The following is a 26223-nucleotide window of genomic DNA, read 5'->3' as shown; positions in this document are numbered from 1 at the left end:
TGTTTTATAGGAAAAGGCCATCTTGCTATGGTACTATCAGGGGCTTCTTATGCTTCACAGAACCAACAAGTCTCAACAGGAAATTTATTCCTCCAAGAGTCCCTCGGTTGAACCGTTAGATAGAGCCACACAGTGCCAAGAAGTAAGAGCCAGTGATGTCTCTTTTCATAGGAACGGGAACAGCAACAAGGAACCAAACAGCGTTTTTGGTAAATAAAAATAAATGGTATATTCTACCTCAAAGCAAAATTCAAATAGAAAAATAAGCCAAGTTTTATATATAACAATCTTAGACACTCTGTTCAAAAACTTAGTGAGTTCTGATATCCCAATTCTTTTTATAACTTCCTGTATGGGACAGGATCATGTTTGGGACAGTCACAGCAATAGTGTAAATGGTTACTGAAAAAATTTGTATACGGCAGCTTCAAGGATTACAAAAGAGTTCATGAATCAGCACTTGAATCAGATTCTTTTTTGGAACAAGAGTGATATTTTTACTTTGAATACTTTTTTTTACCCCTGCCAAGGAGTAGTGTCAGTTTATAATAAGGGAAATAATTTCATTTGTTGAAAATGAAATACTAAAAAAGAAAAGAAAAGAAAAGAAAAGAAACAACAACAGAAAACAAACCCCAAAACAAAAGTCCTCATCAGGAAATAATGAAATAGCTGAAAAGAGAAGGCCTTTCCATACACAGCAATACATGGTATTGTAGAAGTGTGAATGACAGGCCTAACAGCTTCCAGATGCCCAGGACTCAGTCTTCCTCAAATAAACCTTCAGCATTATCTGCTGTCTTCCACGCTCAGCTCTCCAGTTTTCCCATAACTGCAATTCTACCTTTTACACAGGATAAGAGAATTTAATTCACACAAATTCAAACTGACCAGGAGACTGCTTCTAGGTTTTATCTTTGGGATTCTGTTCTTGCAACTTGTCTAACAACTTGATGCAAGGACAGAAAGTATTTTTGCCTGCTGATAAGACTGCCTTTGATTTCATCGATTCCGAGGTAGCCTGTTTACAGAATAAACAAAGATAGCTCAGAACGCCTCTGTTGCCTGTGTTCAGAAAAATTCTCTCTGTTGATGGGGAGGGAAAGAAAACAAATAACTTAAGAAAAAGCCCTAACTTTGAAATGAGTGGATATAAGGTCCCTCCCTAAAGGGGCATGCATTACTTAAATGACTTAGACCCACAGTGTTTGAGTACTCAAATGTTTTCAAGATTTAAAGAATCCGGAATGGTTACAGTTAGTCTTAGGTCTGGGTTTCATTAATCAAACCTGTAATCGAATACCTACTTGCCTTCATTTGGGTTTTAATGGTTGAGTGGTGTTTATAACCAGGTTTACTAGGCATGGAAGCCTCTGGCAGCGGGGGAGGGGCTCACTTCACAAATTCTAGATTTGAGTCAAACAAAGACGACTCTGGAGGCCAGTTCTATGACGGACAACATTATCTTTATGTTGGTAGCACCAAACTAATGGCACTTTGATTTTGAAGCCTAGAAGTTATTTCTCGGGGCTTCTGTAAGATTCATTTGTTCCCAGGACCTCCAAAGAATGCCCACTGGTGAGACCTTAGCTACTGGGAGAGGGACCACACTGAAACGAAACAGAGCTTGACGAAAGAGGGCTCGCTCCGGCTCAGGTGCTGTGTTATTTCATCTTGGTCCTCACAACCCTATGGCACAAATACTACTGTTTTCCTTCCTTTTCTAAGTGAGGACATGGGGGTTTGGAGATGTCATGAATCTTGTCCAAGGCCACAAGAGTAAAACATGGCAGCTCTGACATTCAAAAACCGTACAGCCTGCATTTTTTTCCAAAGTCAATCTCTATTTGATGTTAATACACAGAGCGGCTTATACCCTAAGTATGATTCCCCAAATGAGTGGCAACTAGGATGATGCACCATCTGTCCAGAAGGCGTGGTGCTTCCAACCCCCCTGGGCCCTCACGGGGGCCCAGGTCCAGAGGAATGTGTCAGTCTTATCTGCTAGGCAACTTGTACCCTGCTCTGAAGGGGGAGGGATACAAGGTGGGCCATCAAAGGCTCCTGAGTTTCGCTGCAGGAAGCTGCAGGCACTCTGATAAAAGCAAAGCGGGCGGGTATTTGGGCCTCGTATGCAAAATGAAAACAGGGACAAGTACAGGAGACGTGCAAGAAAAGAGAAAGGAACAATTTTCCAAGTAAGACCTGACAAGAATTGTTCTAATTCTTAAAAGATACTTTCTTGGAATTAGCGCAATTGCTTTAAAAATTTACTTCCTTTTAACAGAACAGAAATAGTAACAAAGTTGAAATCCACTATGTGGCTGGCTGTTTGACATTGGTTAGGCATTCAAGGGCTGTTTTACAACAAAGTGCAGACTGAAGACCATAGCTGGGATATGAACTTATCACTGTATGATTATCGCCTTAGTTACGTAATTCTTTGGTGTGTTGATAGGAGTCAGTTGTTACCTCCAAAGGAAAACAGTGATATGGAACATTTTTCAGAAGCTAGAGAGACAAGATCATCTCCGTGATCTATACACCCAACCTGGGGCTTGAACTCATGACCCCAAGATCAAGAGTTGCAAACTTTCCTGACTGAGCCAGCCAGGTGCTCGGAGACAAAGATCATTTAAGAAGAGGTGTTCCAACAGTAGTTTGCATTATTATCTGTATATGCTTTAAGGCAAGCAAACCACTCCCCCAGTATTAATATTGATGTGACCTCCTCATGATGTTGGTCTTATCATTGGGGTTGGATTATACAGTGTAACTAACAAGACTGGGACAAAGCCAATCTCTCAAAAGAAACAAATACAAAAATCCCTTACACGGGTAAGTACAAGAAACTGGTGAGCCATCCAAATCCCCAAAACTCAGAATCATAGCTATAACTTTTGGTCACTACTAAACTTTGTATTAAGATAATATCATCATGAGGGATGCCTGGGTGGCTCAGTTGGTTGAGTGCCTGCCTTCAGCTCAGGTCATGATCGCGGGGTCCTGGGACTGAGCCCCACTTTGGGCTCCCGCTCAGCAGGGAGTCTGCTTCTCCATCCTTCTTTGCCCCTCCCGCTGGCTTGTGTGCTCTTTCAAATTAAAAAAAAAAATATATAGGGGCGCCTGGGTGGCTCAGTGAGTTAAGCCGCTGCCTTCGGCTCGGGTCATGATCTCAGGGTCCTGGGATCGAGCCCCGCATCGGGCTCTCCGCTTAGTGGGGAGCCTGCTTCCTCCTCTCTCTCTGCCTGCCTCTCTGCCTGCTTGTCACCTCTCTCTGTCAAATAAATAAATAAAATCTTTAAAAAAAAAAAAATATATATATATATATACATACATATATATATAAATATATATATATATTTAAAATAGTATTATCATAATTCTCAAGAAAACATTAAGTCGGGGGGCGCCTTGGTGGCACAGTTGGCTAAGCATCAAGCTCTTGGTTTTGGCTCAGGCTGTGATCTCAGGGTCATGAGATTGAGCCTGATGTCGGGCTCTGTACTCAGTGCAAAGTCAGCTTGAGAGTCTCTCTCCCTCTCCCCTGACTGCTCATGTGCTCTCTCACTCTCTAAAATAAATAAATCTTAAAAATAAATAAATAAATAAATAAATACATAAATAAAAAGAAAAAGAAAATAAGTGTGTGTCTTCTGCCCTAAGTAGACCGCTGAGAGATCATCAATTATTATCCATATAAGAATATAATAAATTTTTAAGCAGAACACTAAAGTGTATATGGAAGCAGCTGTAACATTCATGTGTGTGGGAGGGTGGCAGAAGAGAGAAACCATGCAAAAACGATTTTATTTATTTATTTAAAAGATTTTATTTATTTGAGTGAGAAAGAGAGTATGAGCAGGAAAAGTGGCAGAGGGAGAGAGAGAAGCAGACCCTCGGTTGAACAGGGAGCCTGACATGGGGCTCAATCCCAGGAACCCAGGATCACAATCTGAGCTGAAGGCAGATGCTTAACCGACTAAGCCACCCAGGTGCTCCAATAATTATGTTATTTAAAACAAACTTTAGGGGCACCTGGGTGGCTCAGTGGGTTAAAGCCTCTGCCTTCGGCTCAGGTCATGATCCCAGGGTCCTGGGATCTAGCCCCGCATCGGGCTCTCTGCTCAGTAGGGAGCCTGCTTCCCTTCCTCTCTCTCTGCCTGCCTCTCTGCTTACTTGCTATCTCTGTCTGTCAAATAAATAATAAATAAAATCTTTAACAAAATAAAAAAAAAATAAAACAAACTTTAGAAGGTTTTGTTTAAGGTAAAAATGTTAAAATTAGTGATTAATAGTATTTCATGAAGTAAAACTTCGCACCTGAGTTTCTGTAACAATTTTACCATATATATTTAAAATGAACTTCTCAGAATATTTCAACAGGGCAAAAGATGGAAGCCTACAAGAAGTCTGTCAGTCTGGAGAGAACTTGACAAATCACAAAACTGTCAAACCGTACCACAGCTTCATGATTTACTGGTCCTCAAATTCCACAGGCTGAGAGACTATGTGGAAGAGGCGAGCGGAGCTCATGACACGAATATCTCATCAGCACTCAAAGAGGTACGCCCGCCACTGTGCGGACAACTAGGAACAAGCACGGCATTTCAAAAGAAGATGCCTCATCGTTTTCTTTTCTTTCTTTCTTTCTTTTTTTTTTAAGATTTATTTATTTATTTATTTGACAGAGAGCGAGAGGGGAGAAGGTCAGAGGGAGAAGCAGACTCCCCGCAGAGCTGGGAGCCCAATGAGGGACTTGGTCCCAGGACTCCCGGCTCATGACCTGAGCCAAAGGCAGTTGCTTAACCAACTGAGCCACCCAGGCACCTGCCTCATCGTTTTCTTTAGAACATTTGTTTAGGTCTCTCAAAAGGACAATCATTTATTTGCCTTGAGAAGTCTGTGTGAACATGGACAAGAGCCCTTGGGGTTTCTATTACAAACAAGTTGATGACCGTTAGTATGAATTCTGAAGGATTTCCTTTTTGAAGAGAAAACCCAACCTTGGGACTTTCTCAACATACTCAAATCTGGGCCTCTGTTTTGGGCCTAATAATTTTCAAAGTCCTTTAACACCCATTACCTTATTACACTAAACCTCTGAGACATCGTTCTCTGCATCTGAGAAATCAGAAACTCAACCAAGCATAAACTGCAGAGTGCAAATACAGATGAAGGTCTAGCTGTTCCTAGTCTTTTCTTTTCACAAAAGATCCTGAAACACAGATTTATTCCCTTTAAAGGGAGGTAGCTTCTCAAACAGAATAGAGAGCCAGTGAAAATCACAAAGGGCAGAGGATGACCTTCTCATCAGAGAGTGACACAATTTCAAACTGATGCTTAAAAAAAAAAGTATTCAAGAATCTAATCATGACCCCTTTGGGCTGTAGTGTTGTAGTGATATTTTTATGACCCAGAAATTCCTAAGCTGTTGCTGTTGTTCAGAGGGCCCACTCACTGAGTGGCAGAAAATGTGTGAAATGGGTGATCTGACTCAATGTGTGAATATTTCCTAGGATCCATGTTATGAGTGACCTCATTTATATGCGTTATCACCAATGATGAATTGAAAAATAAATGAATTCTATCCCACAGCTAAGCATTAAAACATTTTAAAAATGTCTGGCGTAGTTTATACTCCAGATGTTGACTTCTTCCCTCCCAAACTGCATTAGTGACATTCTCTCGTTCCCGATGACATAGCTTTGGTATTACACACTACAGTGAGGGACTTGGGATTAGGCTGCCTTCAGAAAATGTGTACATACCCTGGACATTTCTAAGCAGCCGTTTCATTGGATTTGAAAAGTGACAGTGTTTCTGTGGTTAATGTGGCACTCTTTTTTTCTTCAACCACGAGAACTAGTCTCTTTCATACCCCATCCTGAAAATCTTCCCTGTTTCTCCCTACAATCATGGTTTAAGTTAGTGGATTCAAAAAACACTGCATTACAGAAGAAAGGCAAAAAAATTATACTTTCCCTGAGCTACTGCTTTCTGTGCCTACAAAGGGGTTAATAAATTCTGAGTGTCGTTCTACCTTAAGAATGTTCTTCTAAGTTAAAATAAGTACCGAATGAAAGAAAATTCATTTAAATTTTATACATAAAATCAACATGCAGATTTTTTCTGGGTATAGCTTTTCCCCAGAATTCAGCTTTTATAGCTTGAAGGCTTTGAGGAAAATGACGAAGGATGAACAACTCGAAGATGAGTAACATGTCACAAAGAGTTGGAGAGGATCATTGGTGTTTCGTCATCGTCTGCTATATGTTTTATCACTTCCACTTCACCGAACCCCCCCCCGGCTGCCCCTCAGCCCAAAGACCCACTAGCACAATGAATGAGGATTTCAGACAGGTTAGGCACGGCTCACATCAATGCTCAGTTACTGCCCATCCACTGTAGCTTAAAGGCTTGGGCTGAGTTTGTCTACAACCTTATTTAATCCTATTGTTACTTTTTGGTACCCGGAGAAGCTGAAGAGGTTCACAGAAGCTTCTCTGGAATTCAGACAATGGTTCTCCTGGCTCTAGCAAGCCATAACTTCCCCACCCCCCACATACTCCTCTCAGTGTGTTATTTTCATTCAATCTAACAGCCGCTATGACTCTGTTGGAGTATCTGGCTGGGCTTGTACACTCAATTACCCTGTTCCAAGTTTCCAGACCATCTGAACAGTTTCTCTTTCAGCAGTCATATGGTATCTAACATGGAATGGTCTATCTGAGGGCCTCCTAGGGTAGTGTCATTTAATGGCAATATGAAATAACAAGGTGTTACTTATTTTAATTAAAAGGCCCATGACTTACAATCAAGTAAATTACCATAACCATTCACTAATCAAACACCTGACTTAATCAGTAGAGCCAACAGGAGCAAAAACCATTTTGATGATAACCTCATTCTAAAAAAAAAAAAAAAAAGAAAGAAAGAAAGAAAGAAACCACTCAAAACATTTCCATTTACCTGCATAAAGCCTCAATGGCGTCTCTGTCCAAAAAATCATGCTCTCTCTTGACCAAGGAAATATCAATGGGGAACAGAAGATCTATAAGAAAAATAGAAACAGGTATTTATTGAATACCTAAATTCTTGCCAATCTAGCCCAGTTTAGCAGAGGGGGAAAAAAAAGTAGTTTTTTAAACAACTACTGTGTGTAGGGCACCTTACTTCCTATCAAGCGCTATGGCAAAATAAAGCAACTTGGGACAATTCCAACAGTGTCCTCACTGAGCTTAGATGTAAAGTGGTCTGTAGACTCGAATATCCCTCCTTGTCAGAGAAGTGGTTCAAAACACTGTTCCACCTTGGAACAAATCAGCAGGCAACAGATCCCTGCTGTAAATTATAGTTTCGGCCAGAATCAACACCAGAAGGATGCTTCCTTTAAATGGGGTGGTGGCTGTTGTTCTGTTGTCTTTCCATGTGTGTCTGCTCACATTTGATCAGGGGAAAGAGGTCCGGGAAAACAGAGCCAAGGAAAGGTCTACAGAACAATGGCAAGTGGTAGGAAATGGAATCTAACCATTTGCATGACATCAAAAGCTAAAGAGAATTCAGGATATGCTATTTTTAAACAAATATTAGCACTTCCATATGGCTTTTCAGGAGTTTATATAACTCCCCCCTAAAACAAAGGGCTAGCTACAAAGCTGCTGGAGAACAATGGGATTCTAAATCCCTTAAGCTGTAGGAGAGTTCAATAGTCTAGAATACTAGAAGTTATATCAGAACCGAAAAGGAAAAAGGGGGAAAAAGTCAACTCAATAGAAGAATTCCCTTTTTTATCCCTTGTTGATAAATACATTCAAGAAGAGGGGAGGGGGACCCATGGCACCACTGTGGTAATTTACAAATGCTCTGGAATTGCCACTAGATAAAAACAAGTTACCCTCTAAGGAGTTCCAGCTATTAGGGTATAATTGGTCTTTCCCGTAGACCGCTTATATAATATGATGAATAGGAGTTCTTGGTGCACCTCTGTAGGTCAGGAATGGGGGCAATAAATCAGCACAGCAGGAAACAGGGATTAGCATAACCAAATAAAAACAAAGACAAAAACAAAACAGAAAAACAAAAAAAACAACCCCATGGCCTCTAAAATGGCTAATAATGCTTTGTACAGGGATAGACTGGGCTCTCAGTCTCCCAGGAGATACAAGTGATCAGTCATGTTCTAGTTCCTGGGTTGACTGTGACGGTTTCATGATGGAGCTCCTTATTTTTAACAATCTACTTCCTAGAGACAATGGTTAAGAGCATCTTTTTTTTTCTTTTTCTTTTTAAATGTTGGAAACAACATCATTACTGTTACAATCCAATTCCTTTTTCTGAAGGCATAGAGTTCTTTATTGTTACCTGAATAACATAGGCAGACCAATGAGGCAGCCCAAACTTAACAAAGAAATACATGAAACTTGGTACTTAGGAATTTATCTCTTCATTATTTTATGGACCAACTCTGTAAGCTTATAGTGAATGTTAGCTATTAGTGAATATGGCAGACTGTGAAACTGTTTGAAGGTTGTCACATTTTATTTCACTTTGAGCAGACATTAAGAACTTTCAAGTACTAAGTAATAGAGCTGACACTAAAGAATATATGTTAATACTCCCAGAGGGTAACATCTGATCTATAAATGTAAACGAAAAGCTCACGTCTGTTAAGTGTACAGGAGACCAGGACCGTGTTATTTTAATAATTCTAACTTCGTGTACCCAGAACTGTCCTTTAGATTCCTTTCTGATCCCAAATTAACTTTCAGATTGTTTAAAAAAACAAACAAAATCTAGGGTAGGTAGGAACTAAATGTAAGAGAGAAGTGAAGTAATTCAGTTGCTTTTATTTGCCTAGACTGTTTTGAAAGGACCAGCTTTTTTAAAAGATACGATTTATTGATGTATAGAAGTTCTCAGAGTTCTTCAGGTTAGGATTTCATCTTCCAGTTTGAGTTTAAGGGCAGGAAGTATAAATTGCCAAAGACCAAAATAAAGCAAAACAGGAAGACAAGGAATGTGTGGGTTGGTGTGTAGTGTGTTATACTCACCCTACAGACAGAAGCAGGAGAGCAGAAATTATCGCCCAGAACAATATACAGTATATCCCCAAAATAGGTTTATGCTTCAAAAGATTTGTAAATGTAAAGAGACCCCAAACACATCCTGTGAAAATGCAGTCTGAATTTTAGGATTCACTAAGAAGTAAGACAGAGACTGGAAAGAAGTCTTAGCAAACATACACTCATAAGAAAGTGCTGCTTGGCAGCAAATCAACACCAAAAATGAACATAATTGAAGGAAATTTAATTTCTAAACAGGAGAACAAAAGGAACAAAAGGACAGCCACCTTACTGCCACCACTGCAAATGCAATTATCCTTCCCCATCTCCAGTGGAGCTGTGAATTGAATTTGATAGGATGGTGGTTCCTCCCCAGCCCTCCCCAGAGCCAAGCCCTTCTGAAAGACAGAGATACTGTGAATGTTAATAGGTCAGGAATCCTCTCTAAAGGGAAGATAAGCAGCTCCAGCATAATAAACATGCGGTTAACCAAGCCCCTTAAAAAAGAGAGAGGGAAAAACAAGAAAAAGAAAAGGAATTGGAAATATTCTCTATAATGTATGAACAGTAAGATCTTTTACACAGTCTAGCAATAAAATAATTCTGCATTCAACTTCATGGGAAAATATCACACATTCGGTCTGGGCTACCATGAGGAAGACCAGGTATGGTAAATGAGATAATGAATTCAAGAAGCTGAGTGAGCGAGGAAAATAAAAACGATCTCTATGGTCTGCCTGATCTACTTCGGGGGAGTACCCACCCACCCACTCCGTATCCCTTCTCGAGGCAACCTGCTGATCATGTCTGGCACTTTTAAGCTTACAAACTATACCCACTCTTAGCATGGGCTTTTTGCTCATGTGTTAAAGAAGGTTGGCAATGAGCACTAGCTTCCCTGAGAGCCCAATGTCACTGTTACAGGAAGTAGTTTGACTGTCATTATCCCAGGGGAAGAGAAGGATAAAAGACATGATTTTAAAACTATTGTGAGAAGAGCTGAACATCTTTGGTGAAAATATTTAAGTGACATCATTTCAAGTCAATCTTTTAGAAATTTCATCACATGGTGGCTATCTCCTAGTACCCCTTTCCTTCTTAAGTAATGAAAAAGACATATTTTTAAAATGTAAATTAACCAAACCTATGTTTTTTGAGATTATGGCAGTCCCTTAAAAGCCTTCTTGGATGTTAGAATTATGTTTTTGTCTTTAGAAAATATGTAGCATTTACCACAGACAGTGTTGGGCATCCCTGTTGGTGCAGAATTAATAATGGCTTGTTGGTTAGCTGAATGGATGGGATGGGTAGATGAATGAATGAATGAGTGATGAGAGACATCTCGTGTCATCATCTCAGTCAAGTTATGGAAACCAAGAAAGCTCAAGGTAGAAGCAGCTCTGGAACTCACTTAACTTACTCAGTTTAGGAATCTTTTCACTATTCACCCAAACTTTGCTTGAAAATTACCCAAAAAAATGGAGTTCACCGGTTCAGAACTATGATTCTTTTTCAATGACTTTGCATACAGTGTGATCAAAGGCCCATGCAAACGAACAGCCTATTCATCTCGCCACACCCACGGCTTGCTCTACCCACACCAAGCAGCCAGAGGTTCAGGAAGAGCCAAGCCTTCGGAGCTCTTCCCCCACCGTTACAGCATCTGAGTGACCCTTAGGGCACTGATGATAAAATGAAGGCGTATACGTTCAGCCTCGATCTTCATTTTTTTTTTAACAGTCCATTTTCCTTAGTTAAAAAACTGAATGCCACAGAAAAAAGAATATTCATCAAATGACAATCTAAACCAAGGTAAAAAGCCTAATAACAACCCAGGGGGCCACATCCGTAACACATGACCCATAAAAGCTTACTATTTAGAATAAAGAGCTCTTAGAAATCATTACGAAAAGTGCAACTGAGTCATAAGAAAAACGGGCAACAGACATTTCATAAAAGAACACATATAGACTGCCAGATGATAGGAAGGAATGAGTATTACCATTCGTAATGAGAGAAGTGGAAGTCAAAGTATATCCATGTTGACTGACAAAAATTAAAGCCTGACAATATCAAGTGTTGAGAGCACATGGACAAACAGCATCTTTATATATCACTGGGAGGGGTGAAAATCGGTACAGGTGCTTTAGAAAAATCTGCATTATAAAACTGAACATATGTGTTCTCTGTTCAGCTCCTCCAAAAACAGACAAATTATTGCTGATGTACCACGAGAGTATAAAACTGTATGAGCATGTTCATAAGCCTCCAGAATGTAAAAGCAAAACAGAAAAAGCCAAACTGCCCACCCAGCAGAGTGTGAATGTGAATAAATTGTGATCCACACACAACAGGCTGTTAACACGGTAGTCGAAGCAAGTGATCCAGGGGGACACAAAGGATAGAAGAATCTTAACGTTAAGTGTCAGAAGAAGTGAAGAAAACGAAGTCCTACAAGATTACACAGAGCATAACACCCTTTTTATAAGGGTAAAAGCAACTTCATAAAAATATATATATTATAAAAATGTCATGAAACAATAGAAAAGCAAAACAAGAAAATGCAAGGAATTACAGAAGTTTCAGAATGAGTTGCTTTGGGTAGGGGGTGGCAGAGGGATCTAATGGATACATTATTATCAAAGTTCTAGCTTTTGCTTTGAGTGCTGGGGGGTCTTAGGACTTGCTACATTGCTTGCTTAATGAAATATTTTAATGAGTAATAATGTGTGAAAATAAATCATAGACCAGTACTATTATAAGCCAAGGATATGAATATGCTGATTAAAAAAAACAAAACAAAACAAAACAAAAAACCCAAACAGGACTCCCCACTCACCTTCATAAAGCTGCGCGTACTGGGGGAAACCAGTTGCCCGTAGCCAATCACAAGCTTCCTTGGCTTCAATCTCTGTAACAGAGCCAAAGACAGATAGACGGGTCAGTCATGGGCACCTCAGCATGCTTGCTTCTAACAAACTCTGATTTGGTTAGACAAGGAAAATACGTCTCTTGACAATGGATAAGCAAAATAAATAAATACACATATACCTACGTGAAGTTGACTTAACTCAAATGGTTTAAAATATGGCACACCTTTACAGAGTTTAAAAAATGCATTTTTACCTATCTCTCCTTGAAAAATAAGAACAGGGTCCTAGCAGTAGGTGACTGTGCTTCTTCTGTGTTCAGGTTACAAACGATCATAAAAATAGGGCGTATCAAGCAGGTTGAAGATGGAGTAAGTAATCTTAAACCTAGATGGTCTAACCTGGTTTACTTTTCACGACATTGACAGGGGACACCCTGGAAGAGAACTAACCTGACCAAAGGGAGAGACCTTCTGTCCCCCAACGGGATGAGCAGAAAAGGCCCAGGTGCCGAGTGGCAATGTGCTTTTCAGTGCCCCCACCAGTAAGAGACCCTGGCTGTCAGGTGACCCAGAGGGCATTAAGTCAATAAATTCCACGATCCTGGCAGGATGAAATGCCTAATAAAGCCCTACTTCCCTGTGGTTAACATCTTGTAGATAATATTGATAAACAGCAAGGCCAAGAGCACTGACACACTGTGTTCAAACTCACTCAAGCACGGATTTACAATCCCGTTAAAACTGACTCACAGAGGTGGTCTGGGGCACATTTCATTAGCTTCTCTCCGCTGGCACAAAGAATATTCTTTCAATTCTTCTTCCCACCTTCCACAGGCCATTGGAGTACTTAGGTATATAAGGTGATTCATTCATTTATAAGTGTCTTAACACTGCTTAATTTATTCCAGATTCAAATCTTCGTTAAGAGATCTCTCCTCTGAGCCAGATGGAGGCTAATATAATGTTATTAGGAGAAGCACCCATAGCTCACTTTTGTCTAGTAACTATGATTTCGAAGCATTTTTCCCCTATTATTTCATGAGTTCCTTGGCCTTTAAAAGGTCATTAAGAACACTCAAATTCATGAAAGCAAGTAGGGTTGTTCTTTTAGAGCATCAAAGAGAAAAGCAACTTGCTGTCTTCTGATGAGTTAGTGAATACCCAGACTAAAAACAGCGAGGCACGAGAGTGGAAATAAATGGCAAGGCTAAGTTTATTTTCACGAATCTTTCTAGTGTGGCGATGAAGTAGCATTTCTAAACTCGAGATTCAGGAGTGAATTTGGGGTTGGAGGAAAAGTGACAGACATGTAGAAGAACCTCAGTGTTTGCGCAGAATAAAAGAATATATAGAATCGTCCAGGGTCAATTACCTGTACTTGTTTTTTTATGTATTAATATGCACACCTTGTCTCAAAAAGGAATTAAAACAACTTTATGAAAAATCATAAACATTTTCTAGGAAACTGTACTGCTGGAAAAGCATATAAAAGCTCAACGTTTTATTTCAAAGAACGAGAAAACTTTTCTCTATGTCTGTGGCCCCTGCTCAAAAATAGATATGGAGGGGCGCCTGGGTGGCTCAGTGGGTTAAGCCGCTGCCTTCAGCTCAGGTCATGATCTCAGGGTCCTGGGATCGAGTCCCGCATCGGGCTCTCTGCTCAGCAGGGAGCCTGCTTCCTCCTCTCTCTCTCTGCCTGCCTCTCCATCTACTTGTGATCTCTCTCTGTCAAATAAATAAATAAAATCTTTAAAAAAAAAATAGATATGGAAAAAAAAAAAAGGCTAAGTGTTTGTTTTTAAAAAAAAAATTTTTTTAAATAACTCACTCTTCCTGACCATTTAGAGGTTATTTCCATGGAACAGATTTTTAGCCTCTGAACAACAGATTTTTCAAAAGTAAATGTGCTCGCTTTCTTAATATTTTACTCAGTAAATGGTAACCTGAAATTCTTAACATCCACTTGTTTTTGACTATATTCAGACATGACATCGGATCAGCACAGGTACAAAAAGCCTTAATTAGACACACTTCACCAGCCAATATTGCCACCTTTTTAGAGCATGTTCCCGATTTTCTGATTAAAATGGCTTCCTGCCAGGAGGCATGTAAGATGCAAAGGTATTTTTCTAAAAAATCTGTACATTTATTTATATACTACTTTAAAAATTACCAAGTGCTCTCATATATATTGCTCACTTGAGGCCCGGAGCGAGTACAGGAGCCCATAAATGCCTATTGCTGAGTTGTCATTCTTTAACTCACTTTCCAACACTAAGGAAATGAAAAGCTCCCAAATGACCACAGATACATTTAAAGAGCTGTATCCAAACAGCCACTCTACTCAGGGCCATTTGGATAGAAATAAATGATGTGAAGAGGCACAGGTTTGCATCTTCAGCAGATGATCTAATTAAAAGCTTACAATGGCTAAAAAGCAGTATTTTCAAGAACTACTGAGATCCAGAAATTTTACTCTCCTTTTCCTTACCCTAAAACAGATGAAAATCTGTCTTTCTTTTAGATGTGAAACCATGGGAAAGAAGCAAGTCAGTATCTGGTTGACATTTAAGAAAGCATACTCGTGAAAACTTGGGCTGCAGAACAAATGAAAACACACTGTTTCTGTAGAAACACACTGATTTCTGTAGAAATCAGAATGACAACACTGGAAAACCATAAAAAGTTGTCACTGATTTTTTAATAAATGGAACAATTATTGACTTCACTCCTACCCCTTTTCCAATGACCAAGAGAAAATGGTAGTAACAATCCAATCTAAGCACTGATTTTTAGCAAATCAGTATTTTCATTTTATTTAACACGAAATAAACCCATGTCTATATCCAAGTCCGGTACAGAACACCTCTTCCAGTTTTAGCCCGTGCCCCAATCCAAGCCATTACATTCCTTCCTGTCTCCCAATTAAATGCTCTCCTCTCTCAGGAAAACCATCCACCAGACCTGGCTCATCAAAGGTCCAAATGTAAAGCCTTGATCTTGTCTTTCCCTCACAAACTTCACTAGAGCTCCACTGCTTAGAAAATCAAGTCTAAACACCTCTGTTTTTTCTGAGCTCTCCATGTGGCATGCAACCTAATTTTTCTAGTTACCTGTTCTCACTCTACCTCCAAACCAAGCAAACTCAATGCTCATCTCCCCATATACCACCGTGATTTCGTGGCATGAAATAATCTCCCATCTTCTCAGTGTCAAATTTTACTCATCCTTCAAGGTCCATCCCAAATGTTGCCTCCCCAAGGCAGACCTCCCAGATGCTTCCTGATGGTTCTATCAATGGCTTTTATTGTGTGCTTAATATGTACAAGGACCTGTCTAAGCACTTAAGGCGTATTAACTCATTTACTTTTCACATTGATCCTAAAACATGGATTACTAATATCCCCAAAATACAGAGATGAGGAAATAAGCAGAGAAATAACTTCTTAAAAAGAGGTTTCTTTTTTTACATTCAAATGCCAAAGCAGAGAAAGAACATTTCTAAGACTCATAGAAATTAGCAAGACAGGGGATCCTGGGTGACTCCTTCGATTTAGCATGCAACTCTGGATTTCAGCTCAGGTCATGATCTTAGGGTTGTGAGATAGAGCCGGATGGGCTCTGCACTGGGCAGGGACTGCTTAAGATCCTCTCTCTACCCCTCCCCAACTCTTAAAAAAAAAAAAAAAGAAGAAGAAGAAGAAATGAGCAAGACAGGTTCTCCACTTTAAAAAATGTATAATAATGAGTGCCTTTAAAATATTAAAACCATGGACACACTGCATGACTTCCATCACTAAATCCCCACACCAGTTTTTGGAGGCCCCTAACTGGATCTAAAGGTATAACTTTTAGGGATATGCAACTATGAGGATGATTTTTAAAAAACGTTCTCCACCAGGCAGAAACGCCATCAGAAACCAAGAGTACAATGGAAATACAATGTCACTTTAATGCCTGGGTTTTCTCTGAGCAAACAACAGACAAATGTGTTAAGGAGGAAACAGGAAATACAGGAAATATTTATTGGAACCAGCTTTAGTGGTTAGTTGTGTAAGATGAATGAGGTCCAGAAGACCCTTTTGTGTAAGGCTGGGAACCATTAGCCCATATTTGCACATTTCCTGGCATGATGGGATGACCCTGTCTTCCTCTTACCCCTCAACAGTGAGTTAAACAGAAATCCCCCAACCCCGTCATCATTCTGCTGAACCTACTGATCTCAACCAGCTGAGCAACAGTAACCGGGTCCAAGTGGGATGGGGTTACTTCCATGTCTCTGTGCCGTCTTCACAGTGGGAACCTGTCAGGCTCTCTCTGTCTTCCATGACAACATGCTACCAAAATCAGGACTCAAGGCAAATGCCACAGCTACATGGATTGTGTCACTTAAAGTCTCAGGAATTGGAGGAATGCAAGAAAACCCCAGATTCCTTGGATTCTTCCAAATATGACAGACCTGTGGCCAAATATCCACAGAAATGTTGATGCGTTTACAATCACAGAGAAGTACATTTGCTGTGTGAAAGCAGGTGGTTATTTTCTGATCCAAAACAAAACTCATTTCTCTCCCCTGATCACACAGATTCCCTCCAATGGGAAGAGGATTCTTACGGATTCTCCAGCCTCTATTGAGGTGGCCAATTTACAAGACTGTTGTGCACCTGGGAACCAATGGCCCATGTGTCCTTGGCAGGTGGGCTTCATAGGGTAGCCCACTGGAGAAGCAAACCACGGCTTCAAAACCTTGATCTCAGTGGCTCCCAGCCGTGCATGCAGTAGGCATCACGTCGGGGGAGGAACCTTCCTAAAACCACCAACCACTCCCTGCCATCTGGATTTTCTCAGTCTAGGGAGGACCCAGGCTGTACCTTTTAAAAGTAGCTCTCTAGGTAAATTTAAGGATAGGCAACCAGACATTTCTCTGTATTCTTGCATTGAGAACTCCTTCTTCTGGACGACCTCAAGAGTCTCCCAACTGAATTCTGTCAGAAGCTTTGCCCCTCCTTACCCACAACAAATCTATCCTAGTCCAAGAGTCCCTCAGGCCCTGGATTCACTTTTGCGCAGAGCATAATTCTTTACGTCACTCCCCTGCTTATAATTCTTCAGGGACTCTCTACCACCTTCCAGATACAATTCAAATTCAACAAACCCACAGCCTTCTTAATTTGGTCTCTGCCTTATCCATTTGGCTCCTGGAAGGCCTCCAAATGCAAGCTTTGTTCTTCTTACTGAACTCCTTGGGGTTCCCAGGAGGCACCAGGCTCTCTCACACCTCAAGCTCTTAATCTGTTCTCCCTCTGGCCCCAAATTCCCCCTTCTCCATCCCATCAACTTCTCTGTTCCACCTTCCCCATGCTGGGTGAGGTACACCTATCAAAGGCTTCTTAATTCATTTGTATACCCCAAAAAGTCTATTTTTCCGCACGGGAAGCATAAATATATTTGTGTGAAGGAAAAGAGAATCCGCCACTATTTTCCTTTTTTCAAAAACAGACTATAAACTAGAATATGAACCTCTTCTTTTCGCCATTAATAAAAACAAATGTTAAACACATGGGGCGCCTGGGTGGCTCAGTGGGTTAAAGCCTCTGCCTTCGGCTCAGGTCATGGTCCCAGGGTCCTGGGATCGAGCCCCGCATCGGGGCTCTGCTCAGCGGAGAGCCTGCTTCCCCTCCTTCTCCCTCTGCCTGCCTCTCTGCCTGCTTGTGATCTCTGTCTGTCAAATAAATAAATAAATCTTTAAAAAAAAAAAAAAATGTTAAACACACACATTTGCCAAAGACCAGTTATCAGGATTTACCTAGGTAAAATGAATTCCTATAGGCTTAAGTCAGATAGTAGAATGTCTATATTAATATTTATTACACTCTAATGTTATCTAATCACAGTAAAGAGTTTGAAACAACATTCCTACCCTCAGGTGCCTAAAAACATTCTAAACATCTGTTGTGCATATTCTGAAAGAAACCAGTTAGGAAGCTTCTGGAAGAGCCGTCAATACTAATTCAGTTTCTAAGGCTGTTTGGCCCAACAGTAGCTGACCCAGCCCCACTTTTAGGTATATTCTAGCATAGCCGTACCTTTAAGTGAAGTCAACCACCCTTCACGCCCCCTTTCCCTCAATATTTATTTATTGCACATCTATTAAGTGCGCTGCCAAATGTGCTCAGGGACAATCAGACACAGGTTCCTGTCCTGAAGCAGGAAGCCAAATGAAAAGGTAATTCATAGTTGAGTACATGGTGTCCCATGATCCTCTACTAAGGAAAGATCTGATTTCCTAAGGGCTAAAGGCTATTCTAAGGTCCTTGTGGAAGTCCAAGTGACCAGATACAGGCAGCACCAATGAGTCCCCAGTTCCTAAGTGGAAGCCCCAGTCCTAACTGCGGTTCACACACCCTAGCTTCTTTTTTTTTTTTCTTCCTGATTTTTTTTTCCAATTTATTTATTTTCAGAAAAACAGTATTCATTATTTTTTCACCACACCCAGTGCTCCATGCAAGCTGTGCCCTCTATAATACCCACCACCTGGTACCCCAACCTCCCACCCCCCCGCCACTTCAAACCCCTCAGATTGTTTTTCAGAGTCCATAGTCTCTCATGGTTCATCTCCCCTTCCAATTTACCCAAAAGCACATACCCTCCACAATGTCCATAACCCTACCCCCTTTCTTCCAACCCCCCTCCCCCCAGCAACCCACAGTTTGTCACACACCCTAGCTTCTTAATGTACTGCGTCTGTCATCTCCTCTCCCTCTGCGATCAGATCCCGCACGCTGGCCGCTTTTCAGCCGCTCTGTACTCCCTTTCCTGATTTAGTTTTTCTCCTTCCAAAACATTTGTTTATTTATGCTCACTTCTGTCTCTCCCCTTGGTAAGCTCCAAAAGGGCAATTTTCTTTTGTCTCCTTTACTCTCTGATCCATCCCAACCACCCACAGCACACAAAGCAGTTGCTCAATAAATAAGTATTACATAAATACAGTATGATTTTTGTTCTAGTGAAAGGATCTGGGGCGCCTGGGTGGCTCAGTGGGTTAAAGCCTCTGCCTTCGGCTCAAGTCGTGATCCCGGGGTCCTGGGATCAAGCCCCACATCGGGCTCTCTGCTCAGTGGAGAGCCTGCTTCCTCCTCTCTCTCTCTCTGCCTGCCTACTTGTGATCTCTGACAAATAGATAAATAAATAAATCTTAAAAGAAAAGAAAAAGAAAAAAAAAGAAAGGGTCTTAATTTTTTCTGACCAGGATCCACAATAAGAAATACAATATACGTTATAACCTGGTACACAAATCTATGTATGCACATGTGTACACACACACACACACACACACACAAATTTGTGATACTAACACGAGTTTGTAAGCACATGCCAACTGAAATAAGTTTCACCAAACTGAGACTTAAAATACGTAACATTCTTATGTCTTTCTGTTCCATTTAAAAAATAGTTATTTGTTACCTACCAGAGCAACCAGTTTGAAACGTATTATTTTCACACCATAGCTTTTTCTTACAAAGAAAGAAAAGAAAAGGAAACTAAGAACTTCCTACAAAGGAGAATGTGATGTGACTGAATTCAGAGGTGGGAGGGGGCTGCTTGAGCACATGGTTTGTGCTCAGCCTTTATTGAAGGAGGGTTGATGATCTCACAGGGAAGACTGGATGGGGGAGACAAGATTCACAGTAAAGGAGACAGGGTAAGTCAGGAGGAGATGCTGATACCCAGGTGCTTGTGAATGAATGGCGAGCAGTCCGATTTACTCTACCACTGACAAAGGAAGGAGGCATGAAGTGGAAAGCAGGTTATCCCATGGAGCAGAGAGAAGCGTCTCCTTAGCCTGGTGACCCAAAGAGCAGCCAACATCATTTGCTCACACGTAAAACAGCTTTGCTCCTGGGTGCCTCGGCGCTTTCTAATCATCCATCAGAGAAAGAGGGCCAAGTATTACCTGTTAACAGGTCAGGAGAACAGGTCCAGGAAAGAATGCATTGCTTTGTTAAGTAGCCTTGAGAAAAATACTCTCTGGAACTGTTTCCTCATCTGTAAAACCTGAGATTGCCATAGGCTTTGTAAATTCCCCAAGGTTCTGACTCTGGTTTTTCCTTTATACCAATTTCCCCTTCTCTCTAAGACCACCTTTAGAATAGGTTCCATTTCTACTGTTAAGTTTCCAGATGTATCATCAATTACATGTGGAGACATTTCTCTTCCCTCAAAACAATGGTTCAATAGTTCAGTTTCCCAGTTTTGCGAATGGACTGAGTTTATTGCTAAAATTTCTAATGTGGTTTTTAACAGATCAATTCCTTGTTCTGTCTCACAAAGCCAATGTTCATATTACAGGGGAACTAAAAATGCTACATATTTTTGCTTATGTGGGCACCCATAGCCCTCACACTAAAACTCATCTTTATAGGAGGAATACACTCGGGAATCCTGGGTTTTCTTCTGCTTACTGAGCTCTTCTATTTGGGCCTCCCCCCAGCAGCATCCTGGCTTCTGCTGAATCAGTGGACTGGGTGCTGACATGCTTCTTGGCGCTTTTCATCCTTTCTCTTCACCACTGAGGAAGCTGGCTCAGAGTTGAGGTAATTTGCTCAAGGTTCCAGAACCACCCTGCTCTCCCAGGCTAGAGCACTTGCTGCATACTTTGCCTGCCTGCAGAGATTACTCTCACTTTTCAATCACCAGACTGTTTTTCAGTGCAAGGAAAAACTGCAAATTTGGGGAAAGTTTTCCGTGTGTGTGTGTGTGTGTGTGTGTATTTTTTTTCCCCTCTCTCTCTCCTGCTTGAGGTCTGGAGGCAGATATGTTGCTTTCTAATGAAGAACATTCCTAGAAATAATATAAAGGGGGGGGGGAAGGACCCATTTTGCCCAATGATGTGATGACAACTTAATAAAGGGTTTTGCCTGAAAGAAGAAAACCCTGAGACACGCCCTACAAGCCTCTACCTGGGATTATGCATGTGAAGAGACACTTGGCATTGGGAAATGAAATCAACTGAAATCCCCTTTGGGGATCATTCAGTTCAAGTGCTTGCAAAATATTGGTTTTTTTCATATCAAAGAAAATGTGCTCTTCCCTCACAGAGGCAAAGAGCTCTGTATTCATTTGAGGCCCTCTGAGACATGGTTTGAGCTCAGGTACTCCAGACTTAAACGGATCCAGTTATTTCCAGGAACAGAAAATAATCTCCCAGCTAATCAGAAACTGGCACAAAGAAGTAAAACTGAAATGAAAACACACTACTCAGGAAATGGTGAGGGCCTCATCACATTTTTCTATTTCTATGTGGGGTCGATAAAAAGGAAAAAAACCCTTTGGTTTACATACATACATGCAAACACATTTCTAATACTCTACATCAAATATTTATGCATTTCCAACCAAGCCTTGCTAAGAAAAATGACTTCAAATAATTCTTAAAATACAAAACCCTTTAAAGATCATAATTGCAGGGATTAGGAAAACAATTTAAACAATTTCAAGTAAGGAAACAATCTAAGTAACATACTTACAAGGACCCTAGCTTTTTTTCCTGAGTCTCATTTTTTCCCATAAAATGAAAGATTTTAAGATTTTAGGTTTTCAGATTTTACAATCCACTTCCTTTACAATTTATGATTCAAGGCAAAATACTGGGTTACAAACCTGAAGGAACACTTCCCCCCCTTCTCCATGATGAAAGGTTTGCAGGCACATCAATTCTTTCATTCACACATTAGCAAAGCTTATTCTACTAAGAAACCTCCATCCCCAATCTTTGACTTTTGCTCCAGGTTCCACAGTGTCCCTAGCATGGGAAAGTAAAAATACAGTGTGAACTGCAGTGCTACAGAAACCTTAAATTAGAAATAAAGGCAATAGTGAGGAATTCTAAAGAAACTGTCCACACGGGTTGCAGTCCATTCTGACAGGAAAAAGGAAAGCCCGAATAGAAAGAAACATCAAACTGCCTTACACGAAGACCAATGAAAATAAAAACATGGCAGATACTGGTGAAGATAAGCTGCCTTTGGGTGTCCCTACATCGAACCTCGAACAGGAAACACTATATGATTTGACGTTCTCTATTGTGTAAGAAAAAATAAGGACTACTGTATTCTAGGTGAGCTAAAGAATTACTTTCATTCAAAATGCTGGTGACAACCAGCCCTCCCCAGACACACATGAGCTAGTGGTCAAAATGTGATTCGGGTGCATCTGTTTAGCTGAGGAAGGCTTCTGCTTTCATACAGTTACATTTTTCCTACCAAAATGAAGATCCTCATTTTGTTGCTATCCCCATTGTGTTTGCACACTTGGGCAGGAAGGGGTCTGAAACACCATGTAACACACATATGACCTTGGACTAGTCTCTGAACTTCCAGGCATCTCCGCTGCCCCTCAGTGGGGAAGAGGCAATGTTTTTCCAGGCTGCTTTTGACAAGTTCTGGAATTTCCACCGAAACAACTTATAGAAATGCACAAGCATTACGGAAGATCCCTTTCTCGTGCGATCCAGTTTGAAAACAGGAGATGTGTGCAGATTGTCCCCCGTGCGTTTATAGTTTCTCCAGACTCGGGAGGTGAAGATGATTTTCAGAATTTTAGCATCTTCTATCTACTTTGTCACCTGGGTGTGACAAAGGGCAAGGCGAGGCTGTGGTGCAGCCGTGTCACCTCCAGGATCCCTTCCTCTATGGCTTCCTCAGTGCTCACAGCCTGGGAAATGCTACAACTGCAGGGTGTGGAAAACTTCTGTCCCTCACACATCCTCCAGAGACTCCTGTAAGGAGAAGGAAGGCGCCTTTCTGACAAGCTCCAGGAAGCTGCCTCCAATCCGCTCTGTGGGACACCGGAAGGTGGGGCAGGAAGAGAACAAAATGTGGATGGGAGGAGTCAGAGGCATCTGAGGACCCCAGCTCCGCTGACATCAGCCTTCAGTTAGTTTTTGATTTTCCTCCTGGGGACAGGAGGGGGTAAGACACGAAAAGGCCCCTAAGCAGAGGTTTGTGTGAATGGAAAAGGAGTATACTTTCCACTGTGAAACTCGGTTTAGTAGCAAAATAAAACACCAGGATGAAGGATTCGGAGAAATCACCTCCCACGTGAGCACTGGAGGATGAGGGCGTTAGCCAGGTGAAACGTTTTCATTTACCCTTTGCTGTCCAAGGACATTTCCCAATAGGCAGTCATGCTCAAGATGCTATTCCCGTGTTTTCACTGACATCTGCAAGAAAATTTTCCCTTAGAAGTATTATTTCCAGATACTTCTATGGAAGAAAGCGTTCTTCAGGATGGTCCACAGAAGTTAGGAATTGGAATCCCAGATTCCTTCCCTAAATGTTAAAGACAAAGGCTCAAGTGTCCATGCATTAAGCCAGAGAGGGGATCCAGAAACCTCTAATTAGTCGATTTTGGACCCTCAAGTTGTAGCTCCCCACCTAGGAGAACTGCAAAATGACTGCCAAGCTCTCCAGGGCCACCAAATATTGTCTTCTAAATTGAACCAACTGTAGCCAAGCACAGCTCCCAGGGCTGCACGTTACTGCCACACACACCTGGTTGAAATCCTAGCTCCGCCAAGTACAGTGAGTGATTTGAAGCAAGGAATGGAACGCTCACTCCCAAGCCCTGGATTAAAAGGGTAATAATCACATCTGCTTTTCCAGAGTTGCTGAGCTGAGAGTTAAATGTGACAGTAAGAGCAAACTATGTGATCCATTTCAGCTTCTATACTATTATTAGTATTCTGTCTAAGTCTGTAGATTTTTTATAAAAATTAAAAAGGAGCATTTATACTAGATATGGTTGACTGTTGCTTGTGAGAGACTCTAAAAATATACAGGCTAAATATTCCAGGCTTTCTTGCTGTCCACCCTGCCAAGGAAGGAATACTGAAAAAAATGGTAAGACAGAGTAGATCTAATTAGAGAACCCCCAGCAGGGCTGCTCCCTACTCCTTATCACTGATCATGATAATCCTTAACAATAACACAGGATTCCACAAGGAAAAGGGCAGACAGACAGGAAGAGCCCTTCTAGGCTGGGAATCTTACCCCTTCTACATTAATTAGATTTCTGACTAATTTGAGGTTGAAAGAAAACACCACTGATGGAACTCATACCAGTAACCCATTCCTATAAAGCAAATTTCAATCTTAACAGCCCATCTTTCTTCAAAGAGGAACGGTCCCTCAAGTCTCAGAATTCCTCCATATGCAAAGTTCTAGAATCAAATAGAAGGACTGTGAAAACTGCTCCAGAAAAGTGTTTTCCTCTTAATTTCAGAAGAGGAACTGGGGACTCTGCTCTTTGGGGACACAGTGTTGGATGTGAACATTTTATGCTTGGGCATTCATTCACTTGGATCACCCCAACAAGGAAAACTTTTTAGGGCCTAAAGGCTGGGGACATCAATCCTTTGCACTGCAGTCCCGCGACTCCAGAGTATCTTAGGGGTGAGTCCTGTTAAAAGGAGCTCTCAGAGCTCAGAGAAATGACCACGTTTAGAAATTAAATTCTTTGCTGGATCCCAACTCCGAATTCTAGTCAATGAACTACGCAAACAGAAAATGAAGATTGTCTTTCTTCCCCAGGTCTGCCTTATAATTTTTTGAACAGCCTTGGCATGACGTGAGCCTTGATGCCCATTACACCATGGGGCCAGGTTTGACTTGTGTTCTAAAGCTCTAAGAATTCGGGCTTCAGTGATCTGGCAATATCCAGAGAGGAAGGGGAAACATCTGAAGTTATTTTTACTTTTGCAAGTCTTCTGGCTGCACAGGGAAAATGCTAGGGTGGGTCAAGTATTGTCTGGAGCCCTTCAGGGCCCTTTTATTTATTTATTTTTTTTGCATGGCCTCATTTCCGTCTTCCTGTTGCTAGGAAGGAGAGTTAAGCATGAGAAACTTGTGTTTACAATACTGGACCATCCTGTCCAGCACAAGGCTCTCTTCAAAAATGTACAATTCACTTCACCCACTGGACTTTGGATGCCCCATTCTTCTGGACCAAATCACCTTGTCCTGAATATTTTCAAATGGCATTTTACCTGCCTCAGTTATAAAAATACCACTCTCATTTATCATGGCATCATGGCTTAAAATCTCCAGGGGGGACACCAAGGCAAACCTCAAGTACTTATTTTTGTATTTCAAACCACCTCTTTGAATCCCACCAAGCCTCTGACTGGAAGGCATCTTAATGGGGCCTCCTGTATCCTCTCTACGCTCCTCGCTAGTTCTACAAGTAAGAGTTTAAGTATTACATACATTTTCTACCCTTTTCCAGTAATAATTTATTCAATCGTAATATGCTTCTCTATTAACCTGGTATATTTTTCAGAAGCAACCAAAGAACTCTTTTTAATGTAAAAACACCCTAACATTTTGCTTAGTCTTTGCTCTTTGAACTATAGCATTGAACAGTAACAAAATAATAATAATAACAACAACAATAAGCCTTTAGGTTAAAGGGCAACTGGCCTCTCATCTTCCCTCCAGACTATGGAAAATCCTCTGGTTGGCCCAGCGTATGAAAACTTGGAACACTGCCTTCTATTACCCATAATCAATTGCTTAACTATTCAAACCCTTTCACTCTTAAGGAGTAAGCCGTGTTTCTCATTAAGACTGAAAATTGCTAAGTTAAAGTCACAGGTAAGTCAACGAAACCGTACTTCTCCACTCTAGGAAAAGATTTAAGTTGGAAGCTACTCATTTTGATCCTGTGGAGTCTGAGCTGGGAAACAGTCAGTCCCTGTTCTTGAGCTTCTGACCAGTTTTGGTGTAAGGTGTCATTCAGATTAAACTAACTTTTTTTTTTTTTTTTTGGGTGGAGGGTCAAAAGCAAACTTCTAAAGCAGCTGGGAGAGAAAGTCCGTTGTGCTTCATTTTAAACTCTGAACAGTAGTGCTAATGAAAAAAATATGCAGCCAGGCCTGGGCCACGCTGTAAATCTGGCATGCCACAATAAAAGTTAATACATGCAATTGCCAACATTTTCTCAGAAAATGTCTTGAAATAACATATGAATGCACATCTGCTAACTATTTGACACTCATTCCCCAGGACTTTAGTTCTTGTATTAGGGGGGCTGTTCACTTCCAGGGCACCCCTCTGGCCATCTGCTACAGTCTGCAAGCCAAGATGGCACTGGGTGCCTCCACTAATTCCACACTTATGGTCTGCAAATTATCTCTACGGAGGACCAGCCTGCAGTCCAGATGGATGCTGAATTAGTCAACCTCTTGGAGCCGCTGATAGATTTACATTCAGAGTTCTGCTGGGCTAT

General features: G+C 41.1%; 1 protein-coding gene across 4 annotated transcripts in view; it reads right to left on the bottom strand.

The window, feature by feature from the left end:
* The window catches only part of DLC1 (DLC1 Rho GTPase activating protein), a 568091-nt gene that overhangs the window by 18091 nt on the left and 523777 nt on the right, over positions 1-26223 (bottom strand). For all 4 annotated transcript variants that reach the window (XM_044225531.1, XM_044225530.1, XM_044225532.1 and 1 more), the window contains 2 exons: positions 11905-11976; positions 6973-7054 (listed from right to left, as the gene is read on the bottom strand). In XM_044225531.1, the coding sequence (XP_044081466.1) occupies positions 6973-7054; positions 11905-11976 (154 nt within the window). The remainder of the gene's footprint in view (positions 1-6972; positions 7055-11904; positions 11977-26223) is intronic.

Source organism: Neovison vison, chromosome 11 (assembly GCF_020171115.1).
Source record: "Neovison vison isolate M4711 chromosome 11, ASM_NN_V1, whole genome shotgun sequence".
NCBI classification, from domain to species: domain Eukaryota; kingdom Metazoa; phylum Chordata; class Mammalia; order Carnivora; family Mustelidae; genus Neogale; species Neogale vison.
Note: the sequence above shows the minus strand (reverse complement) of the source record. Positions and strands in the feature narration are given on the sequence as shown.